This window comes from Bemisia tabaci, chromosome 6, assembly GCF_918797505.1.
Source record: "Bemisia tabaci chromosome 6, PGI_BMITA_v3".
In the NCBI taxonomy this organism is placed as follows: Eukaryota; Metazoa; Arthropoda; class Insecta; order Hemiptera; family Aleyrodidae; genus Bemisia; species Bemisia tabaci.
The window spans coordinates 37814178-37838572 of NC_092798.1; the positions used below are offsets into that span (position 1 = coordinate 37814178).

General features: G+C 38.4%; 1 protein-coding gene across 9 annotated transcripts; it reads left to right on the forward strand.

Annotated features, from left to right (window-relative positions):
- Positions 1-7117: 7117 nt before the first annotated feature.
- On the forward strand, positions 7118-23891 carry Su(var)2-10 (E3 SUMO-protein ligase Su(var)2-10). 9 transcript variants are annotated; one of them, XM_019051411.2, is made up of 15 exons: positions 7118-7366; positions 7670-7930; positions 8699-8781; positions 9775-9835; positions 10735-10901; positions 13922-14078; positions 14744-14936; positions 15755-15879; positions 16560-16661; positions 17066-17306; positions 17715-17949; positions 19660-19783; positions 20527-20572; positions 21232-21468; positions 22654-23891. In XM_019051411.2, exons 3-15 carry the CDS (start codon positions 8756-8758, stop codon positions 22830-22832), a joined length of 1893 nt encoding a protein of 630 aa, XP_018906956.1. In that variant the 5' UTR covers positions 7118-7366; positions 7670-7930; positions 8699-8755; the 3' UTR covers positions 22833-23891. The 9 variants fall into 9 exon arrangements, with proteins under 9 accessions (XP_018906956.1, XP_018906958.1, XP_018906957.1 ...); XM_019051413.2 differs by having other exon boundaries at positions 7700-7930; XM_019051412.2 differs by having other exon boundaries at positions 7118-7349.
- The last annotated feature ends 504 nt before the right edge of the window (positions 23892-24395 follow it).

The following is a 24395-nucleotide window of genomic DNA, read 5'->3' on the forward strand; positions in this document are numbered from 1 at the left end:
GTTGCGAGAGCCGCCGTGCTAGAGAAGAACGTCATATGAGCCTTCTGACGTTGCCACATTTCCCACAATAAAACCTAATTATTCTGGAAAATGTTGCATTTTTTCCCCCAAATTTTCAGACAATTTTGTTTGCAATTTAATCTAAAATAACTGAAAATGTCAAGCAAAAAACGCATAGCTTTCCTTTAAGAGATGTGTTTTATCGGAGAAATTTGGCAACTCTCGAATGTTCATGCGGTGTTTTTCCTTAGAACGGCTGCACGGCAGAGAGGAGGCAGGTGACTTGTGCATGCAAAAAAACCTGACCCGAGTAGCATTTTTCTACGGAAAAATAGCGATGTCTTGAAATTAAGTTGCGATTTTTTTACGATTTTTCGGAGATAAAATCGCTAATATCATCAACATCTGAGCAACATCCTCAATCTTGTCGAAATTTTATCTTGATGAAATCGCGTTCGATAAAAGTGAAATTGTATCTCAATTTATCACGATTTCTGTTTGATAATATCGCGATAAGTCGCCGCCGATAAAATCGTGATTTTGTTACGAATTTACGGTATAGAATCGCAACCTGACTGGGAACTTGACTCCAACCTGGGGACTTTGGCAGCTGGGTGTCGCAGAGCGCCAGAGTGCTCTATAAAAGCGGCTTTTAAATATATCGCAATTTATCGCATTTTTTATCCAATAATATTGCAATAAATTGAGGTCTTTAAAATCGCGATACATTCTCCGATCAAGTCGCAACTTATCGCAATCACTGCTACCTGGGGATGTAAAATCGCCGATCCCCCCCCCCCCTCGTTTTGTATAAATTTTAGTCGCTTTAAACCGCTCCCTATAGCTCAACAACCCCTATCCTCCACTAGTCTCTGTCAGACCTATAGACCCTTCCAAATCTTGCACTTGGGCATTTTGGATTGAATATCACCCCATTATCCGCTCATTGGGTGCCCTCTACACCTTCTCTCAGAAGGAACCCAATCTACGCGACCTTTTTCGGCAACTTATCATCAGCTATTCTCTGTGCATGACCGCACCATATTCCAAGTTGCACGGGTTGCAATTAATTGCAATTACATGGTAAACTTATTGCTATTGCGCCAGAGTGCTGCGCATATTGTCTATTCATTGATTGAAGGGGCTCATTCTATTGTTTATTGCAATATAATCGAAATAAGTTGAACTTTTTTTCGTTTTGCAAATAACCCCACCTTTCTCACACGTGGAGCTTCTTTTATTGACCCTTTAATACCGGCATTTATTGACCTCATGGTGTACAAAGATTGCGACGTACACGTACAGGGGCATGGAAGTTCCCTGTCCCGGAGCACTTTTCGTACACCGAAAAAAAAGAGGTGCTGTAGTAACAACCTGGATGTTAAAAAAATGTGCGACAACTCTTGAATGTTGTCATTACCACTCTGGCTGTTAAAGTAACATCCTAGAATGTTACTTTTACATCCTATCATGCTACCTTAACTGCCAGAGTGTTAATAGCAACATCCAAGAGTTGTCGCACATTTTTTTTAACAATCGTAACATCTAGGATGTTACTACAGCATCTTTTTTTTTTGGTGTAGCATTTGTAGAAGCTTTCAGAGAGTATAAAAAAGTCTGTTGGAAGAATGTTTAACGTAGGTCAGAGAAAATTTCCATCCATAAATGGCGTCAAATATTTTTGTTAAAGGGGTATCTAGAAAACTACACAGAAAAAAATAGATGGTGCTGACGACAGAACCTCCTGTTCAAAGGGCTCCTGCAGTTTCTCTGTTACACTTTCAGAATGTTCCTGTTGTAAGAACAGAATTCCGGTCGTGGGAACAGAGTACTCTGTCCATAAAACGAAAGCCTCTGTGACTGTTACAAAAAAAGTGCAGGAGCCCTGTGAACAGAACTATTTTTTTCAGTGTATCGGACAACCCGCCTAAAATGAGGAAGAGAGAGGGAGAAACGACCTGTGATGGAAAGAGATGGGATGTGTGTTCAGGGGAAGTAAAATAGGGAAACCTGCCTGATGTCATTTATGGACAGCCACACGGAGAGAGCCAATAAAATTATAACTTTCTTTTGACTCTGCGCTCTCTTTGAAGTGACTCCAGTAGTCGCAGGATTCCGCGAAAGCACGGGTTAAGCTTGAAAAATGAGTAGCCCGGTTAAGATGGATGCTGTTTCCAGGCTGGATGAGAGGAAGTCAACGTTAGAGAGAGGGGGGGGGGGGGGGTCCGACATGTTTGCTTGGATACCAAGTTTCCGGGTTGTCTTCGACCCTTCTCTCAAAACTCCCCTCTCAAAGCATTTGCCATGTAAACAAGCGTGGAGGACCATCGTAAATCGTTGCCAATTCTGCCGTGCTAAGGAAAAACGCCGTATGAGCCTTTAGGCGTTGCCAAATTTCCTTTAATAAAATATGAATTTCCAGGGAAATATGTGATCACTTATTTTCTTCGAATTTTTCAGGGAATTTTAATCGCCATCATATCTATATTATCTGCAAATTTCGAGTGGAAATGATTCATAAATTTCCTCAAAAATAAAAATTTTATCGTAGGAAATTTGGCAACTCTGGAATGTTCATACGGCGTTTTTCCTTAGCACGGCAGAATTGGACGTGCGGGGTAGCATAGGCACGGGTGCTACCCTAGGTGTTCCATACCTGAGACAGGTACGTATCAAAAGCATAGAGACGTATACTGCCATGCAAACGCCGTATGAACTCTCAGACTCTGTCAAATTTCCTTTGATAAAACACAAATTTCCTGGTAAACTTATATAAATATTACCTTCCTAATTTTTTCAGATAGTTTTGTTCGCAATTTCATCTAAAGTTTCTGCAAATTTCAAGAAATATATTCACAACGTTCCTCAAAATAAACATTTTAACGAAGGAAATTTGGCAACTCTCGAATGTTCATACGGCTAAAAAGTTGGAAAAGTTCGATTTTGAAGTTGGGCCCAAAGGCGACGGTCGATCATATTCAAGTATGTTACGTATCTAGGTGTTTTTGACACCATATTCGAAGCTCATCACCCGTCATCTTTGGGACCAGGTCAAAATCTGAGGTAGAACCTCGAAAAACGCGAAATTTAAGCTATTTTCGGCTCCGGCGCCATGTTTAGGCCCCTTCTTCGCAGCCAAAAACCGTGAGTAACGGCAAAACTCGCTTATTTCTGTCAAATATGCACCGTCAACTGCCATATATCCAAAAATTTCTCAATTCCGTGGAGGGGCCGATTTCGGCCCAGATCGCAACCCCTCCTTCCTAGAGGAGATCGGGTCCACAATGAAGGAGTGCGTCAGACCCGTCAAAAATGACATCTAGTTCGACCACAACCAAACAGCTTGTCTGATATGGTCATGTCAATAGGATGATGGAAGGAAGGCTGCCAAAGAAGGTGCTTGATTAGGTTCCTCCTGGGAGGAGACGAGGAGGACGCTCAGTGAAAGGGTAGCGGCAAGTTTCAGAGGAAAGGAGGATGTGTCAACGCCTTGAAGGGCTTTGGGAGGATAGGGGACTTTGGCGGCTAGGTGTCGCAGAGCGCTAAGGGCGAGAAATACGATTAACCTTCAATTCGATCGATATGCAATATTAGCCACTCGGAAGTTAAAATAGTTGTATCCTTCATTTTGGAGTGCCGCAACGCTCAATGGAAAACAAAGTGAGTACCGGTATACATGAAGATTATCTGTTTGGAGGTGAACTCTCTTTTATAGTACTGAACTAAGTCACCATTGTGATCTAATCCTTAGATTGTCTTTTCCTAAGTTGGAGAGCCGATCTTAGACAAAAATTCGTGGCATTTTCGTGTTTCTCGAAACTAATTTCGCAATAAATTACAAGCAAATGCCATAGAATAGACCATCTGCGCCAGGCTTTTGCTCGGTTTGATGTCTGAAACCGGGGATTAAATAAAGGATGGACCCTAGAATCCCAAGGAGGGCTGAGGGATTTCAAAACCACGGTAGTCCTATTCCAGGGGTCCATTCCCCATTTAACTCACCCGTCCCCATTTTTGCTGGACGGTGCTGAAAAATCGGCACCTTTCCCTTTTAGAACCTATGTAAAAATCCTTCATTTAATACAAATCTGGCAACCTTGCCCGTCCAAACATCAACCGAGGTTCTACGGACTGCACTCTTGTAGACAAGACCTCATGAATCTTGATTGTCAAAATATTTGCGACGACATCACAACGTTTGTCTCAACCGCCCCTCTTAATAGCACAGGTGGCAATAAATTGCGATCAAATGGTAAAATAATTGATATTGTATTGGAGTGTTGTGCATGTTGTCTATCCACATATTGCAGGCGCTCCCCTCATCATACTCTATGATGTGAAATCATGAGAGTAACTCGCAACGCCTGAGGCGCGAGGAGCATCAGGGGAATTAGATCGCGAGGCAGTTTGCCTACCTTTTTCACAAGTAAAGCACAGTTTATTGATCCTCAAAAATCAATGTAAAAATGTCGCAATTTCATTGCATTAAATTGCAAAAGTATTTCAATAATTTCGTTGCACTCTACCACTCCTTGGATTAACATCTCCAAGATTTCAAGTTAACTGCAGGAGCAGTTGAGACAAACTTTGAGGTCGTCCAAATTTTTGTTTTCTTACAACTTGAATGTTAATTTAAAATTTTAAATTTTTGAGGGAGTACTGTTTTGCATCGTATCTTAATTGGCCTGACTATTCCCCTAGTAAGAGTGAGTCAGTCTGACGTCAGGCTATGTCTCATAAACTACCCTGAGTCTAACTGATTCAGGCTGACATCAGTCTGGCATCAGCCTAAATCAGTCTGACTCAAGGTAGTTTATGAAACATAGCCTGACGTCAGGCTGACTCACTTTTCCCAGGGTCGCTTCTAGTAACCGTGCTTCTGGGCTTCTGGGCTTATGAGACCCTTTTCCGGCTCATGTAACCGAACTTTCCACCCGAACTGAACTATAAAAATAGTACGGTATCATAAACCGGACTGCAGAATGAGCTCGGTTGCATGAGACGAGAATACGATTACCAACATTGATAATCCCATTACGGGAACCGAAAAGTACGGCTGATATTTATGAGGCCCAGATTTCCATATGGCGCATAAGGGGCAGCTTCCCCCGGCGGCAAATTCCGAGTTCCAAGAAGGAGGGAGACAAAAATAAAATTGGAAACAAAAACTCCAGGCAGGCCCGCCACAAGGGGGGGGGGGGGGCACTGGGTCCCTTGTACCGGGGCCCGTGAAAAACCACCACGAATTCACATGCAACCCTTGTTTCGTAATAAAAAGTGAAAAATTTATCCTAAAAATTTCGCAGAAGGTGAATTTTTCAAAAACACGCTGGGGCACTGTAGAATTCTTCATAAATTTTCAAAGAAGTATATATCTTGGAAATTGTCTATCTATTTTCAGGGCCCTATTAAGGGGGATTAAGGGGGTGGCCACATGGGCCGCGGCCCATGGCGGCAAATCTATAGGGGGTGGCAAATTTTGCAATTTTTTTACATGTACGTATAAAAAAATTATAAACCAGAAAAGGTGACAAAATCTCTAATTTTCTGAGAGTATAGTAATTTCTACTTTTATCGTCTTTCAGTGATATAAGAGGCAGCACCTCTAATTAGTCGAGTTAAGAGAGAAACCAAACACGCAATTTGGCCTGGAACGGCGCGACTTACCTAGAGAGAAATGATGACGAGGACTTGAGATGAAAAGGAGAAGCCCTCGGCGCGGCGATCGGCATGTAACACATATTAGCGCCTACAAGACTGCACGAATACTTCACGCATTGCATCAAACATAGTGCGGTCATTGCGGACAGCGTGAGACGGATAGCGCCTACAAGACTGCGTGAATACTTCACGCATTACGTCAAACACAGTGCGGTCTGCGAGGCGCGGCGGCGGAAGTTATAATCATTAATCCACATTTATGTTTGTTCTTTCATAATTTTTTCGTTCATTTCCTATGAATGGAAGGCCTTGTCCACACAGAGATAGGTTTACGAAACTTAACTTTCGCGCAAAGTTCCGTGAACTTTCGCTAGTAGTGTTGACAGGGCTTTCGCAAAAAATGTGTTCAACACCGGTAAACGCGTCTTATGCACCCCTCCCTCGCTGGCACGTTCATTTTATGGTTTTTATTGATGTTTCAAAACGAATGAGAAGGGGGCGGCAAAATACTAGCGGCCCATGGGCGGCAAGTAGGTAAATCCGGCCCTGTCTATTTTCAAGATTTTCAGCACAGAAGGATATTTTTAGTAACTGCGTACTTCTTCCTTCCGTCCTCAGATGCTAAGAGTCTCCAGTCTGGGCATCCTCGACTTCAATGACTCATGGCTCAACTTCCTTGCCATAGACAAACGAAGGGGGAATCCAGGGGGGCCTTGCCCCCTTAGAATTGTAAATAGTATCATGTGTCCCCCCCCCCATAATAAAAATTTTCCAGAAGTTTTGAATGCAACAATTCGCAGGTATTTTGTGCTGAAAGTATAAAAAAAAGTTTAATTATTCCGCAGAAATTGATGGAAAAATTAGTCATGGAAGCTTCAAAATGCGTCCGATTAATTAAGTTTACAAATTCAAATATTTCTCGGGGGATGCCCCCAGGACCCCCCCCCCCCTCCCCCCGTGCTTGGGGCCCGGGCTTTAAAACTGGTACCTGGGCCCGAGATGGGATGTGGTAGGCCTGACTCCAGGGCGTACCTAAGCATGAACAAAAAGGCGCAAATGGAGATGTTGCATGCATTGGCGGATCCAGCAAATTGGCAACACTGTTTTTTCTTCATTTGAACCTATGGAAATGTATCGATTGCCGGAGGGGCCAGGTGCTCCGACAAGAATCGATTATTTAGCATAGGTATAAATGGAGGCGATCCGGTGTTGCCAAATTGCCGGATCCGCCTCTAGTTGCATATATGAGGAATTTGCGATTTGACAATAGATTCTTATGTAAAATTTAAAGAAGCTCCATAAAAATGATCAAATGAATAGAATTGGCCCAAATCCTATCAACCATATTTTTGTTGGAAAAAAGGACGTCGATTTAAAAACCGCGGGTGCTCGCTGGTTCATTGCCAAATTCCGTATATTTTCGAGCGCTTCCACGAAAGAAACAACCAACACGGAATTTGAAAATGGACTGCAGTTAATTTTTGAAGAAAGTAAAAAGGGTGATTCCCGTGTCGGCCACTGTATTTATCACAATAATTGTTTTATTTTTCGATTAAAATTGTTCCTGCATGTAATTTTTAAATTTTGTGACGTCTTTGGTTCGTTCTCTGAAAATCTGGATGCTCTCAGTTGACCAAATTTTTACACCTAGCCCCTCAAACAGTACCCCTTCAACGGTGTAAATTTTGGTATGAAAAAGTGTCAGGTAAATTTCACTTCTCTGCATGCATTTTCACGTTTACGCAATGTTTTCCATCTCGGTGCGGTACCTCTAAACTTAACTTCCCTAGTACCTGTTTGTATTTCAGAGTCCAAGGCTAGCAAATTTGTTTTTAGTGTTCAGCTCTTGGACCATGCGCTCCTTCCTGTCACTGTTCTATGATCTTCCATGCCCAAGTTAAGTATGGTGAGAACTCTTTTTCCTTCCACTTTATCTTTCCATTATTACATTTTATTGCTAAATTGTATGCTAGAATCCTTCTCATACCTCTCTCTTCTGTCTTTTTAGAGTACCTACTGTAAGTCGGATCTGTCACAGGTTGCTCATCACTGAGGGCTTTACGTGGTACTCATCGACAGAAAGTGAGGAAGCTCTGTTCTTCAGAGCAATTGACTTTTCCCTGATTCTATTTGGGAAATATCTGCAATTACGGAGTTGGTAAAGACAAGACCGCAAGATCCTCCCTGTGATCAATTCGTCTAAGTTGAGCTGACTAATGATATGCGGCCAGAAAAGCTAGACTCCTTTACCAATGCCGAGATATCCAAGGTACTTGCTATTATCCCTTTCTCTTATAAGCACTCTACTCTTGTGCACTTATCAAATGTTTACCTTTATTGCATCCGTAATTGATTAGTATTTTTGGAGCCAACTTAGTTGTTCAGTCTTTGCCTGGCTTACAAGTACCAACTTCTCATACTCCGTTACAGGATTACAGTCACTGATCCTACAGAGAGTCTACCAAGAGTGGGTGGCATAGCTAAGATAGAACTTGAAAGAAGTGTTTTTTTCCTCGAGAAAGTAAATCTTAGAAGGGAATGAAATTCTAGACCAGGTGAACTGAATGAATGTAACTCTTACAACAGAATCACATCTTGGATGGGGTTACGGAACATATTTCTTCCTGGAATCAAAGACGAGATGCAACGCGTCAAACATACATCTGGAAAAAGGTGTAGAGGGCTGAAGTTTTGAGCTTTATTAATGGCTACTCTGAAATATTTCCCGACAGTGACTGCCAAAATTGTCACAAATCAAATCTGTGAAGTGTGAACTTTTAGCGAACGGGCCAGACTTCGAGTTGTCGACTTCGAGTCGCACCGTGAGCGCATGATGTCACCAGTCAGACTTACCTGCAACCCTTCATATCTCTGCCGATGTAGCAAATTTTTCATTCGGGGCAGAGCCATTTTGCTTCTTATACCTTCCCGCTTCAATTTTTAATACTATCTGCAAATTTTTCATTCGGGGCAGAGCCATTTTGCTGCTTATACCTTCCCGCTTCAATTTTTAATACTATCTCATTTTTTATTTTAGGGTTGCCGTCCCCTTTAAAATGTGGTCGGGTATGAGAAGTTGGTATTGAGTTGCCAAATGGATCCATTTTGGTTCAAAATAAGGCAAGTTAATTGAAATTTAAGAAGGACAGTTATAAACCTCTCTTATGTGGGGATAAGATTGACGAATTTAATACTGGAACTCTGCGCAATGCATCCTCAGATCATTGCACCTTAAGTGAAGGTAATCGCACTGGTTGCCTTCACTTAAGGTGATTTTAAAAACTAATTCATTTGAAACGCATCGCAGGATTTGCCAACGTAAAATATTTCAACCTTGTGCAAAAATGTCTGCACAAAAGTTAGTAATCTTTACTTTTATTCGTTAAAATCATCAATATTTTACAAATGGACCACAATTTGAAAAATCAAACCAGTATCTGTTGTATTATTACCTGAGTCTAGAAACAGTATTTAATTTTCAAGTGATTTTCCAAGTTTGTGACAAAAACTGCTCTTCTACCTCCACTCTCATCTTCTGCTGTTGGCTTTGCCGTTCAGTGCAATAATTAAAATTTTAGAATCTGCTGCCCTTCTAGCCTGTCTCTTTAAAAGAATTTTTGTCATCAAGCTACAACACAGATTTTATGTAGTATCCAAATTTGGTGCATTAATCTGTGACTAATTTACCTTAATTTGTTTCAGAATTTTAAGCCTTGAGAACTTTCATTTTTTTTTATTAGTGCCAGTCTAAACCATCATTTCGAAAGCACCCAAATTAAAGTAGCCTTACTTGCTCTAGCCATAAAACTGAATTTATCAAACTTCTAACTATATTCTATAAAAGTCTCATTGTCAATGCCCCTGTTTAATCTTTTTTTGCATTGTTTTATTGTTCTGCATGAATTGTCCGAAGCAATGATGAGGGGTTAGTTTTGCATGCCGTTGAATTTTTCTTAATCCTACGTCATGAATTGCAATATTTGTCAAGCATTTACATTTTTTTGTTTTGTTTTGTAGTACTTGTTTCTTTCATTAAACTATTTTATCTCCCAGTAATATTTGGAAGTCTCTTTAGTGTTGGTTGTAATGAAATTCTCCGGTGATATGTTTCAGAACAAAAACAAACGGTCCGATGACTCGCCGTAAAGCAATGGCCGGAGATGATGAACTTCGGGTAAGTTCAGAGCACAGTCCCTCTTTCCAAATTGTGGAATGGCAACAACTGAATTTGTCGCTGTACCTTTTGAATGTCAACTTTGGATCAAAGGCTTAGGAAGTTTCAAGCCTTTCTCCTAGCACAGTTTGTCTCTCCCATTTTCAACCAAAATTCCTCATCAGTTCTTCCTAAAGACTTAAAAGAAAACAAAAAGAAACCGTTATCTCCTAGATAGTTGGTTTTTTTTCACTGCCTCTACTTGTGAAAATAGAAATATCAAAATAATGTGGTAGCCCTCCCTCATCTTTTCTTATACCTTTGAGAACTTCCCCGTTTCATGTGAATGGCCTGGTCCTGTAGTCAAGAAAGTTTTTCCCTCCGGCTTGAAATTTGGAAACCATAGAGTAATAAACTGTCAGCCTGAGAAGAACAGTTGAAAGGAAACACACCAAGCACCATTCTATTAAAAATATTCTTTCCCTCTTGAAAGTTTTCTTTATCTAAAAACATGTGTATGTGCAATAGTCCAGGACTGGCAAAATATCAACAGCCAAAAGGCAAAATTACATGTTCCCATTTGCCACACAGACTTCCTGTCACACTTCATTTTTATTTTGGAAAACCCATCAATGTAATTTCTTGAAAACTCTTCGATTTTTCCTCTGTATTAGGAGAGTACTCTGCATAAATTTCAAGCTAAAAAATTGGCTTATTCTCCTTTAAAAAAGTGTACTGGAGGTACAATGTCTTGCACTTAGGCCATCAATTTACCAGATAAGGAGCATACTTTAAAATGGAATCGCTGTTAACAATGACTACCATACACGTATTCTTGCTATTCTTTCAAGGTAGCATTTTTTTTTAAAATCGTCTTTGCTCTTGTCTTGTCACTAATTGGTTTTTCTTTGTTTTTACAGAGCATGTTAATGAGCTTCCGAGTTTCTGAATTGCAAATGCTATTAGGATATGCCGGTGGAAACAAAACCGGTCGTAAAACTGAATTGCAAGCCAGAGCTATTGAATTATTGAAAACTCGCTCTACACCAGTCCTCTTAAAGATCCGTGAACTATATAAGTCAATCCAGTAAGTTTAGATTGGCTGCATTTAGCATCAGGGAACCAAATTTTTTTGTGAAACAAGGGGTCTGTTTACGTTTTCTGAAAAAATTTCTCATTAGATTCTCCGAAAGTCATCACCTCTTCAATTTTACTTATCATGCACTGAGTTGCTACCCGTGATTTAATTCACTCACCTTGAGCATCTGATGAAGAACCAGCTCAGATTCCATTCTGTCATTCAATTGAGCTCCATTACGAAATTGTGATTTTTCCTTTAAATATTTTTTGATGAAAATCAAGCAAATGGAACTCCTGTACAAAATCCACCAGAATTTGGAATAAGAATAATTACTGTGCCAATCATCCAATCATTCGGAACAACTCAACCCCGTATTTCTCCTTAAAATTTGCCCCTGATTGCTGAATGCTGACCAGATCATCATGTCAATTTTTTGTGTGAATTGAATGGGTCACTTTACATTAATAGTAGTCTTTCCTTCCGCTATTTCATAAGAATATTTCATTAAAAATGTATCAAATTTTTACTGGATAGTGTTGTAACTTCAGGGAGCGTCATGTGCAAAATGCGGCTCGGGCTCTGTAAAACTGGGAGGGTTGATCAATGGATCACTTAACCATGAACAAATTTTGACTTGCGAATATATTTTTTCAAATGTGAAGTGACGCGTAGAACCTGATGCTCACATTAGAAATGCTCAAAAGTAACTCAGAAATCGAGAAATGCGCAGTTCTAAAAGCACAACTTTTCCACAAATTTAAAACGCCCCGGTTTTGGACTGAATTGAATGATGTCATCCGGTTCTAATCAGAAGCAAGCACTGGTTTCCAAGACTTCGGTCAAACTTTCTACTCTTCCTATTTGAAAACAAAGGAAAGTCTGAACTGTATCTTCAAAATCCAAGAATCTAACCTCATTCATAAGATCTGTGATAAACAAGCAACAATTCCACATCGAAATATGTCATTCCAACAAACATCAGTGGAAATGAGAGGAGATAGCGATTTGATTGCCGTAGTACACCACTTATATTATTTTCTTGCCATTCGAGGGCGTTTGAAATTCCTTCAGTCTTCGAACTTATTTAAAGGGAAATTGTCCGGGATTTTAGCTCCAAAAACATGCAATTAATTACCATGCAATCTACTCCCCTGATTCGTTCAGAATATTATATACAAAACACAAGGTTTAGTTATCCATTGTGGCGCAAGTCAGCCTGCTGTAAATTTTCATTGCAACAATCCCACTATACATTTCAACTGTCAGTTTGCATTCCTTGAAAAATTCCATGCGCCATGATAGGTAATAATTCTGCAAAATATCATTTTGGCTCCTAAAAAATCCTAGATGGCTTCCAAAAATTAAGCTTGCCAGCCAAGATGGCCCCTAATATTTAGCCCTGAAGTTGGAACACTGTATAAAACCGGTACTCTAAAGGAACCGTTTGTTTTGCGCAGAATTTTAACAATACTTCAAAAGATGAAATCTCTGTAAAACCTCTTCTGTAGCTTTAACCCACTTCTGTATTTATTTTTTAGCAGTGTGAAAGTACTGTAATACCTTGATTATCCACTCATCACTTATCTTGCACGACAATGAGACATGTTCATGTTCTATTTTTCCTGTTTTTTCTTGGGTTTTTGTTTTTGTTTTCTTCATTTCTTCCGTACGTATTTCATGTGGTATTATGTCTTTTTATGCAGTTGAGATTATCTGGCGTTTTTGGTAGCTTGCGCAGGTTTCCACCATAACTCATTGAATAATTGAGGCATTACTGTACTACTTAATATTCAAAAATTAGGCACTTGTCTTCACCTGGTGAAGCTGAGATCATCTACCATTGATAGTTAGGGCATTTTTAATGTCCAGATTGTCATTGCTTTTTAATCTTTTCATGGCGTAATTTTCTTTTTTTTTTAGATTTTTTGACCTCAGACAGGAGCTCTAGAAGCTGTGATAATGAGGAGGACCTCAGCACGTGTTCCCATGTTCGTTTCACTGCCGAGGTTAAGACCGCCTTTTTTCTCCTCTCACAGTTCTTCAACTCTACAATAAGATCACAGGGTTGCCGGCGGTCTGGGAAACTGGGAAAGTCAGGGAATTCGCGATGATCAGGAAGAGTCAGAGAATTCAAGGGAAAAGTCAGGGAATTTCTGACACATCTACCTATCAAAGTCTAGCGAAAGTCAGGGTCTTTTTTTTTAAAAAAAAAAAGAAATATATGGAAATTTTATCCTAAGGTCAGGGAAAGTCAGGAAATTAGATAATTTTGGAGTCAGGGAAAAGAAAAAAAGTCAGGGAACTTAATGATGAAAAAATTATGGCAACCCTAGATCAGCAGAGCTCCAGCAAGATGCGATAATTTTGTCTCAAAAAAATACTGTATTCGTCCGATGACTTTTCCTCATCGTAAGTCGTTCATACAAAGAACCTGCAATTATATCTGTAGCCTAGAACCAAAGGGCCGTAGCCACATCTCCGTTCTTTTCTTTGGTTTTTTTTTTTTTTTTTTTTTAAAAAAAATATAACAGGGAAAACTATGATTGAGACTAAGTGAAAGACGAGATAGCAACTCTATCATTTCCTGTTAGTCATAAATGCTCTCAATTTTGCCAAGCTTGTCAAGAAAGCCATTCTTTTAACTCTTTTGAAAATGTGTGTTACGATCGTTTCATCTTGAGCTACAGATATAGCCTTCATCTTTTCTCCGAATTTGATTGACCCTTTTTGCACCCACTGCTTTCAGCAGCCAGTGCCCATGATAGATATGGACGCATTTATGCTAAAAAGAACTATTTGCATAGGGTTTGTGTACAGCATAGTTCCTCTTAGCGTGAATACATCCATATGGAGTGCAAATGTTGCAGAATTAGAGTTAAATCAGAGAGGAATGAGAGTTGGCAGAGTGACAATAAATGCGGTTATGATTTTTAAATATTTGCTATAATACATGTCATGGTCCCTGGTTTCTTAGAGCTGAAATCTCAATCTCAATGAATATTTGAATAATCTTGAACCGTTTTCAGGCAAGGGATTGCTAACGGCACTGTCATCCCAGATCCTCCGTCCAGTGGTAGTGGACCGTACTCCAACAACATGCCGCTGCGTCAGCCACAGCAGTCGATGGGGAGTGGTATGCTCAACAACCCTCCACCCACCTATCCAGATTACCAACAGCAACAGGTGAGAAACTAACCGTACTCACAAATTTAAAACTCCGTCGCAAACATCTGAAAAGCTTCGACAAAATAGCCATTAATTCTCTGAAAGGCTTTGGTCAATCAATTTTAAACTCTACTTTGTGTAGCTCAAAAATTGCCTGTTTTGAGGGATTGCTCTCAACAATCAGGAGTTTGTTTTGTTTCTTTTATTTTACTCTCTTGTATTTGAGCTAATGTCAATACAAGGTTTCAGAAACTTCTCGACCAAGTGGCTGGCTGGTTCGGATCAGCTGTGTGTGAAAAATGGAACGCCCTGAAAATAGGTTTTAAAAATGAAAAATTTAGGGCACAAATTCCAGAATCAAAGTAAAAATTGCTTTTTCATGAAACAGCGGTGAAAATTGCATACCTCTTGCAAAATCTTAGTGTTAAACACACATTTCTTGCAAAATTGTGGCACTTTACGTGTTCAAAGCCAAGACAAGGGTTACTAGTAAATATGTGAGGAAGTTTGAGTATTTGAAGTGAGGAAGCTCAGAAATTTCTGCATACCTGTGTCTGTTACAGTCTATAAATCAATGAACGAATAATCTGTAATAATTAATTTATTCATTTATTTTAAAGTAAAGAAATCGTTTACAATGTCACTTTCATTCAAGTATCGCACTGCCTTTATCTCTTCTACAGATGGGCCGCAGCAGTGGTTACACTCAGATGCAGAAACAGTATCCAATGTATGGATATCAACAGGCAAATGCGCAGCACATGTCTCAAAAGCAAGCGCCCAACCCGAATCAGTATCCTGTCCATCCTGATGTGAAATTCAAGAGGCTGCCTTTCTATGATATTTTAGGAGAATTGATAAAACCCTCAAGTCTCAGTATGTACCTCACATTTCTCTTGAATTTTTTCATTACTTTTAGATTCGATAGTTTTCCTTTAAATTTTGAAACTGTTGACCGGGTTTTCATGACACAAAAAGGTTGCAATATTGGAAAATTGAAAAGTCAGCAAAGATAACTTCAACCAAAAATGTTGCAGTGGCGATTTCTGCATGTACGCTAGGGAAGCACTGCTTCCCCTGAGCAATGGGAGATGATTTTTTTTTTTTTCAAGAACACTAATAATCTTAAAACAATTATAGTGACAGCATTTAGAAAACCGCTTCACAGTACGTAAAGTAGCAAGGAGCGAATGAAAAACGTTGAATCATCTGGTGGCTATATACGAATGCGAATGCGACAACACCGCCTGTATGCAGTAGTCATTGCATTGTCCAGGCTCGGACTTGCGACTAGGAACACGAAGCCACAGAAGCGTTGCCAAGTGTTGGTATTGGTATATCAGGTCACGGCGATGACTTTTACTTTTAACTGAGAAAAGTCAGGACATTCTGCTATCAGATTGGAATTCTCTTGACCTGTTAAAAGAAAAAATTTTCATGTTTTTGATGGACTAATGTCTGCTATCAACAGAGTTTGAATTTTGCAATAATTTTTTCTCATGAAATACACTTGTATGCCATAATTGCTTGAAAAGTCAGGGAAATGTCAGAATTGATATTTTTTTCTTTTCAAAACCCTCATAGAGGTAGAACATTTTTAAATTCAAGGAATTTTGTCACCCTGCAATGTGTAGAAGCATTTGATTGTGATAGTTTGTTAAAAAAACATTACCTAATTTCATTTTTTCCCCCAGCTGCACATGGTAACCAGCGGAGTCAAGAGCAGAGCTTTCAATTTTATCTGACCCCGTACCAAGCAAACGAGATAGCCTACAATCGAGAAATCATTCAAGGTCAAAAAGCAGAGTACACAGTCCAGGTACCTCCACTCTTCGTTTATTGAAACACAAATAACTCAGATAATTTCATCCATAATTTTAGTTTTTGCACTGTTGTATTTCTGGCTGAGACTTACGAAGAACCACCCTTTCAAGCTTTCTGCATGTAACTGTCAATCGTTGCAAGTTTCAAATATCCAATAAAAGGCTCAACTTGATTTTAAAATAACTCAGATAATGGAAGAGATTGATGCAGGATTTCTGGTGGTCAAGAAAACCTGGAAAGTCAGGGCAGTTACGGTGACCTGGGAAAGGCGGGGAAGTTTGTGAGTAGCGCGTCTTTAATTGGTGTCTTTTGAGAAAATATGGCCAACTTCCGAGTGCCTTTTTCCTAGATTTGAATCTCTAAAAGTTGAGATTTCGTCCATAGTTCAGCTTTAGTCTGTTTAATTACTTAGGGAGAAAAAATACAAGTGGATGTCATGATGGAAGGTGAAGGAAAGTCAGGAAATTTTGGAACTTTTAGGGTCGGAGAAAGCCAAAAAAATCCGAAAAGGCAGAAGTAATGTAAACCCCATTGATGCGATGATATATTCTTAAGATACTTGAGATTTTCAGCCTTGCTGATCTGCAACTAAGAATATCGCTCTTAATTCTGTGCTTGATTTTGTTGTTTTAATATCTCATTCGTATTTACATCAGTGATGTCCTTATGTTTCAGGTGCAAGTAAGGTTTTGTCTATTAGAAACCTCTTGCGAACAGATGGACTGTTTTCCATCAAATATTTTTGTGAAAGTCAACAATAAAACCGCCCAATTACCGGTAAGTGCACAATATTGTTCAAGCATTTTGTAAACATTCCTCCAAAAGCACATCCATTTTTACATTTATTTGAATTTCTTTTTCTAGAGTAAAATATAAATAGGAATTATCTGAAAAATGACCCTGGAGTGAACTAGACGATAGGTCGCCTGGTTGCAATGATCTGAAAAAATCAGTGGAGCTACTTTAATTCTCCTTTCCACACATATTTTATAAAATAGAGAGACAAATAAACATGTCAAAAACCGCTGAAACATCTCATGCCCTCATTCAGTCAATGCTTTAAAAAAGTAAATGAAATAAATTGTATGTGATTACTTCATCACTACACTTCGTCATAACTAATCTTTGTATTTTGTGCTCAGAGACTGCAGTTCTTAACAACTTTCTAATTTTTTTCTCAGAATTTCATAGTTCCATCAAAACAAGGACAAGAACAGAAAAGGTTGCCAAAACCAGTCAATGTTACACCTCTTATCAAAATTAGTCCTGTTACTCCCAATATTATCAACGTAGCTTGGACTAGTGAATACGGCAGAGGGTTTGTCATTGGTGTATACTTGGTACGGAAGTTGAACTCTAATCAGCTCCTCCAAAGACTAAAACAGAAGGGAATCAGGCATCAAGATTACACGATGGGTTTGAGTAAGTTTTTCTTGTCAATTTATTAAGTGACATTGTTCATTGATGATTACTAACTGTATGCTGAGGGAAGCAAATAATAAAATCAAAGAAATTATTGCTAATGATTCTTTATTTGCTCAATTTACACTATTAAAACTCGATGAGGACTGAATGATTTTGTTGGAAAAGGCAAAAATTAATCATAACGTCTTTGCTAATATTTTATTAGGGTAAATCCTTGGATTAAATTTTGAAATTCCTCATTTTGCTCTTTGCTTAAAATGATGCACATGATATCTACACTTCTCGTTGATAGATGAATTTAATGCCAAGCCGCAACTTTATTTCTGTGATACAATTTCATAAATTTTCGTTTTTCATAATTTCCTCATAAATTAAGTGCCGTTCTTCGCTCTTTTTTCTTTACAGTCAAAGAGAAGTTCAATGAGAATTCTGACTGCGAAATCGCCACGACTTCGCTGCGTGCTTCACTGATGTGTCCCCTCGGAAAACTGCGTATGACACACCCCTGTCGCGCATCTACTTGTACTCATCTCCAATGCTTCGACGCTCTTCTCTTCCTTCAAATGAATGAGCGCAAGCCAACTTGGATCTGTCCTGTGTGTGATAAACCGTGTCTCTACGATAATCTGGTCATTGATGGGTAAGAATTGGCCTTGATATTTTGTTGCATAGTGATGTTTAAAAAGTGATGTTCACCGAAAAATTTCCTGAAAAAATTATGTTTTAGAAAGACTGTTAAAAATGGGTTATGGCCTCAGAAAGTATCTTTTCATAGCAACCGCGGAGACTAAGGGAAAGAAATAATATTTTAACACGTTGACTGCCACGCCGGTCGTATCGACCGGCCTCGAAGGGTTCTGCCGGGGCCACGCCGGTCGTTTCGACCGGGACCCGCTCGCTCGCATTACTAGGCTACTGTGAGGCCAGCGACCGGCGGAGCCGTGTATACGCTTATGGCTCACGACCGGCATGGCCCCAGTAAGAGAATGCACCACTGAATTTTTTTTTTTTTTTGGGGGTGGGGATTTTTATTTTTTTCATTTTCATGAATCTTTTTCTTTTTCTTTATCATCTTTATTTATTAATACAATAAAATTACAATAGTGTTGTTTTCTTTGCTTAATATTAGTTACAAACCTTAGAATTTGTACGCATTTTGAAAAATAAATTAAAAAAGGGGAATAACAATTGGGAGGGGGGGGGGATTTTTTCTCTTTCAACTTTAATTTTCTTTTTCGCTATTTTTTTTTGTTTTAATAAATTAGAATATAATTACAATCGTTGGTTTTTTACCTCAATATTAATTTTAGACCTTTAAATTTTGGCTTAACTTGAAAAATAAATTTTAAAAAAAGGAGGAACAATTTTTTAGGAAGGGGGGAGGTAGGGGTCAAAAGGTAAAATACAGGGTGTTCGAAAAGTCCCCTCCCCCCCTCCTAACTTTTGACCTAATTGAGGTAGAGATTTGAAACTTGGAGGGTGTTCCTAGATCAAAGGGAGCTACTTTTTGAACCCCCCCCCCAAAAAAAAAAATTTTGGGGGCCCCCCTTGGGGAGGGGGGGGGTGTTACGGACCCTAACTTTTTTTTTCAAATGGGAAGACCCCCTTTGTGATACCTCGTTCGAAAGAACATAAAAAAAAAAAAATGTTTTCCCGCAAACCCGAAGTCATTATCTCAAACCGTTTCAAAATGGCGGCCGGTCAAAGTTTAAAATGGCGGCCGGTCAAAGTTCAAAATGGCCGAAAATTTAACAAACTCGATTTTTTGCCAATGGATTCACCTGAAATTCGGTATCTGGGGGTATTTTGGCACGAGAAAAACGAATTTGACGTTAGATTTTTAAAAAAAACCCTAATTTTTCAAAATGGCCGCCGATTAAAGTTCAAAATGGTCAACAATTGGCAACCTCGATTTTTTGCCGATGGATTCGCCTGAAACTCGGTGTTAGGGGGTATCTGGGTTTGTCTCCTACCCAGTTTTACCAGTCCTTACCATTAATTCCATGCCGTTCAAGGTTGTGGGTTGACTGCGCGCGAGTCACGCAACGTTGCTGATTCTCAAGGAACACACGACCGGCCGGACGACCGGCGTGGCCTCCGGTGCATTATTTTTCACCGGAGGCCATACCGGTCGTAACGACCGGCGGCTTCAGGCTGAAAGCTGAAAGAATATTACGAAGGTCTATGAAGTTTAGGTTTGATATAGTCAATTCTAAAAAAAATACCAAAAAGAAAAGGCTATGGCGCCGGGGGAAATAAGTACCTAAAACACCGTGGCAGTCAACGTGTTAAGAGAATATTTTTCTTTGATCTTAAGACTCGTTAAGTTAATGCTGTGTTTTATGTCCAGGTATTTCCAAGAAGTATTGAATAGTCCCAGAATGCCTGGAAGCTCAAATGATATCCAGTTGTTACCGGATGGCTCTTGGTCAGTCCCAACAGCTAAAAAGGAACCAACGCACAAAGCTACCACTGTAAGTTCATATCATCATTTTTAGTAATGCACAATTTTTGCGAATGTGCCCACCAGCGCTGAGAAAACCTGCTGAAAATGAAGCTACCAAAACATATGCCATCTTTTCCTCATCAGAATTTATAGGGATGAAAAGATTATTTCTCAGTTCTCTTTTTACAAGCACCGTATAATTAGACCAGTTGTCAATTTTCAACTAGCATTTTCATTTCTTGGAATACACTTAACATTCTTTGCCGAACAATTTTAAGGGCAGGAGTGCATCGCTTTTAATTTTAACTGTTGTAGCTATGAAAATCGAAATGCTGGAAATATTCGTTGAATATAAACTTCAATCAAGACTGAAGAGAATTAACAAAGATGACAAAATTCTTTCGGCAGGTATCTGGCTTTGTGAGTTTTTCCATCATTTATTACATGTCTCACAAATAGAGCTTGGAAGGTCTTGCAATTGCAAAGTGGCAAAATATTCTTTTAATTTTAAAAGTTTTCAAGACTACTGATCATGACAACCTGATTATAAAAATGTAATACAAAGTACTGCATATCAGCTATCGCTCCATTTCAGCGTAAAATTAGCATGTCACAGCAACATCAAAAATAATGCAAGAAGTGCTCAAAAGTACATCACAAACCTCTTTCTTTCTCTATTAACTCTTAGTTTTGTACAGAAAATCGAAGATCTACATATTTATTCTTTTTTTATTCCTGAATAACGACCTTTACAATTCCTTTCTGTTGCAGCAAGCTAGAGTAGAACCAATCGTAGAAACTCTCATAGACGATATTGGTAAGTACATATATTTTTTTTTATTTATTTAAGTATTCAAGTATCCTTGGTCCGTCTATAAAAACAATAAGAAATTCATTGTTCATTTCCTGAGAAAAAATTTGTTGTACAGCAAACCTCAATGATCTGTAAATTTTAAACATTACAAGGATGGTAACACTTAGAATGTAGAAGATAAAGATGAAGTATGAGATTGTCATTTCTAATGCCTCTCGCCAGGTAAAAAGTTTTTAATTCTACAAAAACTTTAAGACAGGACCGAAATATGAGCAATTCTTAACCGAGAAAAAACCAGAAATTCCAACTTATCTCAAAATTGATTTGGTTATGTTAAGAGGGCAATTGACAGGACTGGAGAAAATAATCAGACTTATCAAGACTCTGCTGTCCTATGCTTCAATTGAATAACCGATCTAAATGTAATATCCTTGTTCACCATCCCAAAATTTCAATGTTCGTTGAGGATATTAGCCTCTCTTTTCAGAGATATTGTCACACTCAATTTGGTTATCTTGTTAGTTGTACATTCTCTCAGGCTCTTATTTTATTATGGTATGTAATGTTGTTAAAGCCCCCCCCCCCCCCCCCTTTCGACTTATCGGATGCTGGAACGGAGCTCCCAATTGAGTCCTGTTTAACCAATTTATTTTTATCCGTAGAAATCGTGCCTATTCCAAAGGAGGAAGTTACTATGGTAGAGGAAAAGAAAGAAAAAGATGCTGCATCTAGTGCTTCTGCCTCTGGAACTGCCGGTGCTTCAGCGGCAGCTGATGCTGCTGCAGCCGAAAAGAAGAAAGCCGAAGTCATAGACTTGACATTTAGCGATTCTGAAGATGAGGATGCTTCCAAAAAATCAACCTGGCCTGCAGCTAATTCAACAGCTAGAATTGGATCAGGTAAGACGTTTACTGCTGAAATGTATGTACGATAAATCAATTAGCCCAGAAAGACGTGACCTTTAGAGGCTTTTTTTTCTACTATGTTTTGTGTGAGGAAAACAGTGTGCACAATAAAATCTTCTGCTTAAATCAATATAAATGGAACGATATGTTGGAATGAAACAAAATGTAATGTAGAAGAAACAAAACAAGAAACAGGAAGATGAAAACATCTTCCATTGTTGACTGAAGAATAGCAGACAAATTTTACATTGTTGACTCTGCTTCTGGAAAAACGGATGTATTCGGTTACATAGCAGCCTTACGCACTGAACAGAATAAAGTGAGCGATGTATCTAAAGCCAGTGAAATCAGTGCAAGAAACACGAACCTCCAAGTTTTGGTTCAAAATTTCTATCATTGCCGTCATTCATCATGAAATTACATTCTTTCATGATACGTCATTCATCATGAAAAATACATCTTTCATGATACAGCGAGTCTACATCGTTAAAATCAAAGATGTGACTCGTTCGGTTTTGATGATATTTTATTGCTGTGATGTTGGTTGTTGTGGTTGTTTTTATGGACATTAAGCCATTTCTATACATATTACTAAAATAAATTTCAGACATTTTCTTTTTGCTGATAATTGAAAGTGTAGCCAGTATTTTACTAAATTTATTCGGCGTCGCGATATTTTTTCCCTTTTAGTCAAGATTCATTGTTGGGAAAGAAAAAGAAGAAATAATAATAATAAAACTTTAATATGCTCCTTTTTTTTTACAGTTTAACAAGATTATTTAATAAGTGCGAACAAAAGAAAAGTAACATAATAAAACCACCCACTAAGGTTTTCCCTTGTGTCGGGTGGGGTCTTATTAATTGATAAATAAATGTTAACTAATCATTTGAAAATGAAAGAAAGGCGGGACAAGAATAGAAAAAAAAAGAAAAGAAAGAAGTAAGAAGAAAGAAAGAGGGAAGAAAAAATACCTCTTTATCCCCTTCCCAACCCCTGTTTACCCTTTCTCCTTCCTCTTTTTGTAGTTAATTCTGAGTTTTTACTCAGGTAATGATTTTTAATTTTTTTTGTGACGGCTGGGAGAGAAACTAAGTTATTTGCTATGAGTTGTCTATATTCCAACGGGATTTATTATATTCCTCTGAAAGAAACCTCTTAACATTCTGACTTTTTTTTAGATTCAGGCAGCTGTGTTTCAACTCCCGGGCCAAGCTCTGTGACTAGTAGCGGCTATCAGAGTCCCAACGTCATTCCAACGATCGACATCATCGATGATAGTCCATCACCGTCTCCAACACCAGCTTCCCCTGCAGCATCGATGCCTCCTCCTGAACCTTCTTCCTGTCTTTTCAAGTAAAAACCGACATTTTCTCACTCTACGAGTACACAGTGCTGATACTGAAAGCTTTTTATTGCAAAGACACTGTCTCCTAGATTTTATGTAAGTAGTATTCATGAGCCAACAGCTCTTCTCATAAGTGAATTCCTCCACGGTTGAGATTTTTCTAATTATAACAGAACTGTGATCTGACACCTAGAACTGGCAGTTAATCGTTTTTATTTCTTTTTTTTTGCCCTGCTACGGAAGGACATTGCACCAACCGTTGAGTGGCCTCACAAGTTCCATGTGTATTATTTCAAGAAAATGTATGTATACTTTAACTTAAATGTCTTAGGTAATATGTGTAATTTAGATTCTGAATTAAATTTTCTATTACAGTCAAGAAAGCTCATCATCAATTTTTCTGAAACTTAATCTTTTGTTAAATAAATTTTGGGGACTTTCAGATGTTCAGAGCACGTTTTTCCTCAGGGGGGCAGTCTTTTTTCTAACCAAATAAAGATGTAAACTAAGCCTATTTTCTATTCTCGGTTACCAGATTTACACACCCATGAATCAACAGAGCGAAGTTATTTAAAATAGTGTTCATCGTGGTCTATTAAATAGTTACTTTTTGGTCCTACAATTTTATTTTCTAAACGATGAATTGGATATTACCAAAAATGGAGAACTTTAGTTTTCCAAATATTTAAGATCTCCAGTTTAACATCTTTTAAAAAAGTATGACTGAAAGTCGGCAATTTCTTCTTGAATTGCTGTAAATAAATTGTGGATGTTTTAGTTAGGTTCAAGTTATTTGAGTCAGCAAAGTCATTAATAAATAAACTCAGAATTTGCACGAAGATTAATCGCATAAAGTTTAATTTTGAGTTCATGACAGCGACTCTCCTCATAGTGAAACTTCTTTTTTTTATTATCTCTTCTCTCTTATCTATTTGTTCGAAGATTAAACTTCAAATGTACATGATTCAACATATGAATGTTTCTGTAAATTCAAATTAGTTTTGTATTGTTGTTAAGTAAATTTTTTGAAAATTAAACAATAAAATAAGTTATGTATTTTTTCCTTTGAAATCAATGTTTTTTTGTGTCCTCAAACGAAGCTAAAAATTCGAAAATTCACAATGAGAGGAAGCAATGGAATTGCTTCCAATTTTAATTATTTTGGTTTGAAATGAAAGCCATATTTATCACATATAAAGGTCATATCTTACTGAAACAAGTTTCAGCGTTTTTGCTAATTGGTCTGTAGACAAGGTTTCAAAAATCCCAAATTTTCAACAGAAACCACTGTGTGATTCGTATCAATATTTGCTTAAATAGTTGAAAGTCTGGTAACTAGCATGTGGGGTGTGCATAACGTTTCACACATTGATTTCCATGGAAAACATAAGACTTGTGAGAGCTTCATAAGCGTATCCATTGTCACCTCCCCTTGTTCATCATGAACTATTGATAGAAAGAACTATAGGAGAGTTAAAAATGCGTGACATAAAAGTTGGTGATCCGCCAAAATTCGATTGTTCGATTATACTTTTTTGTGGTGACAAGGAAACTTTTGATGGGTAAAGAAAAACA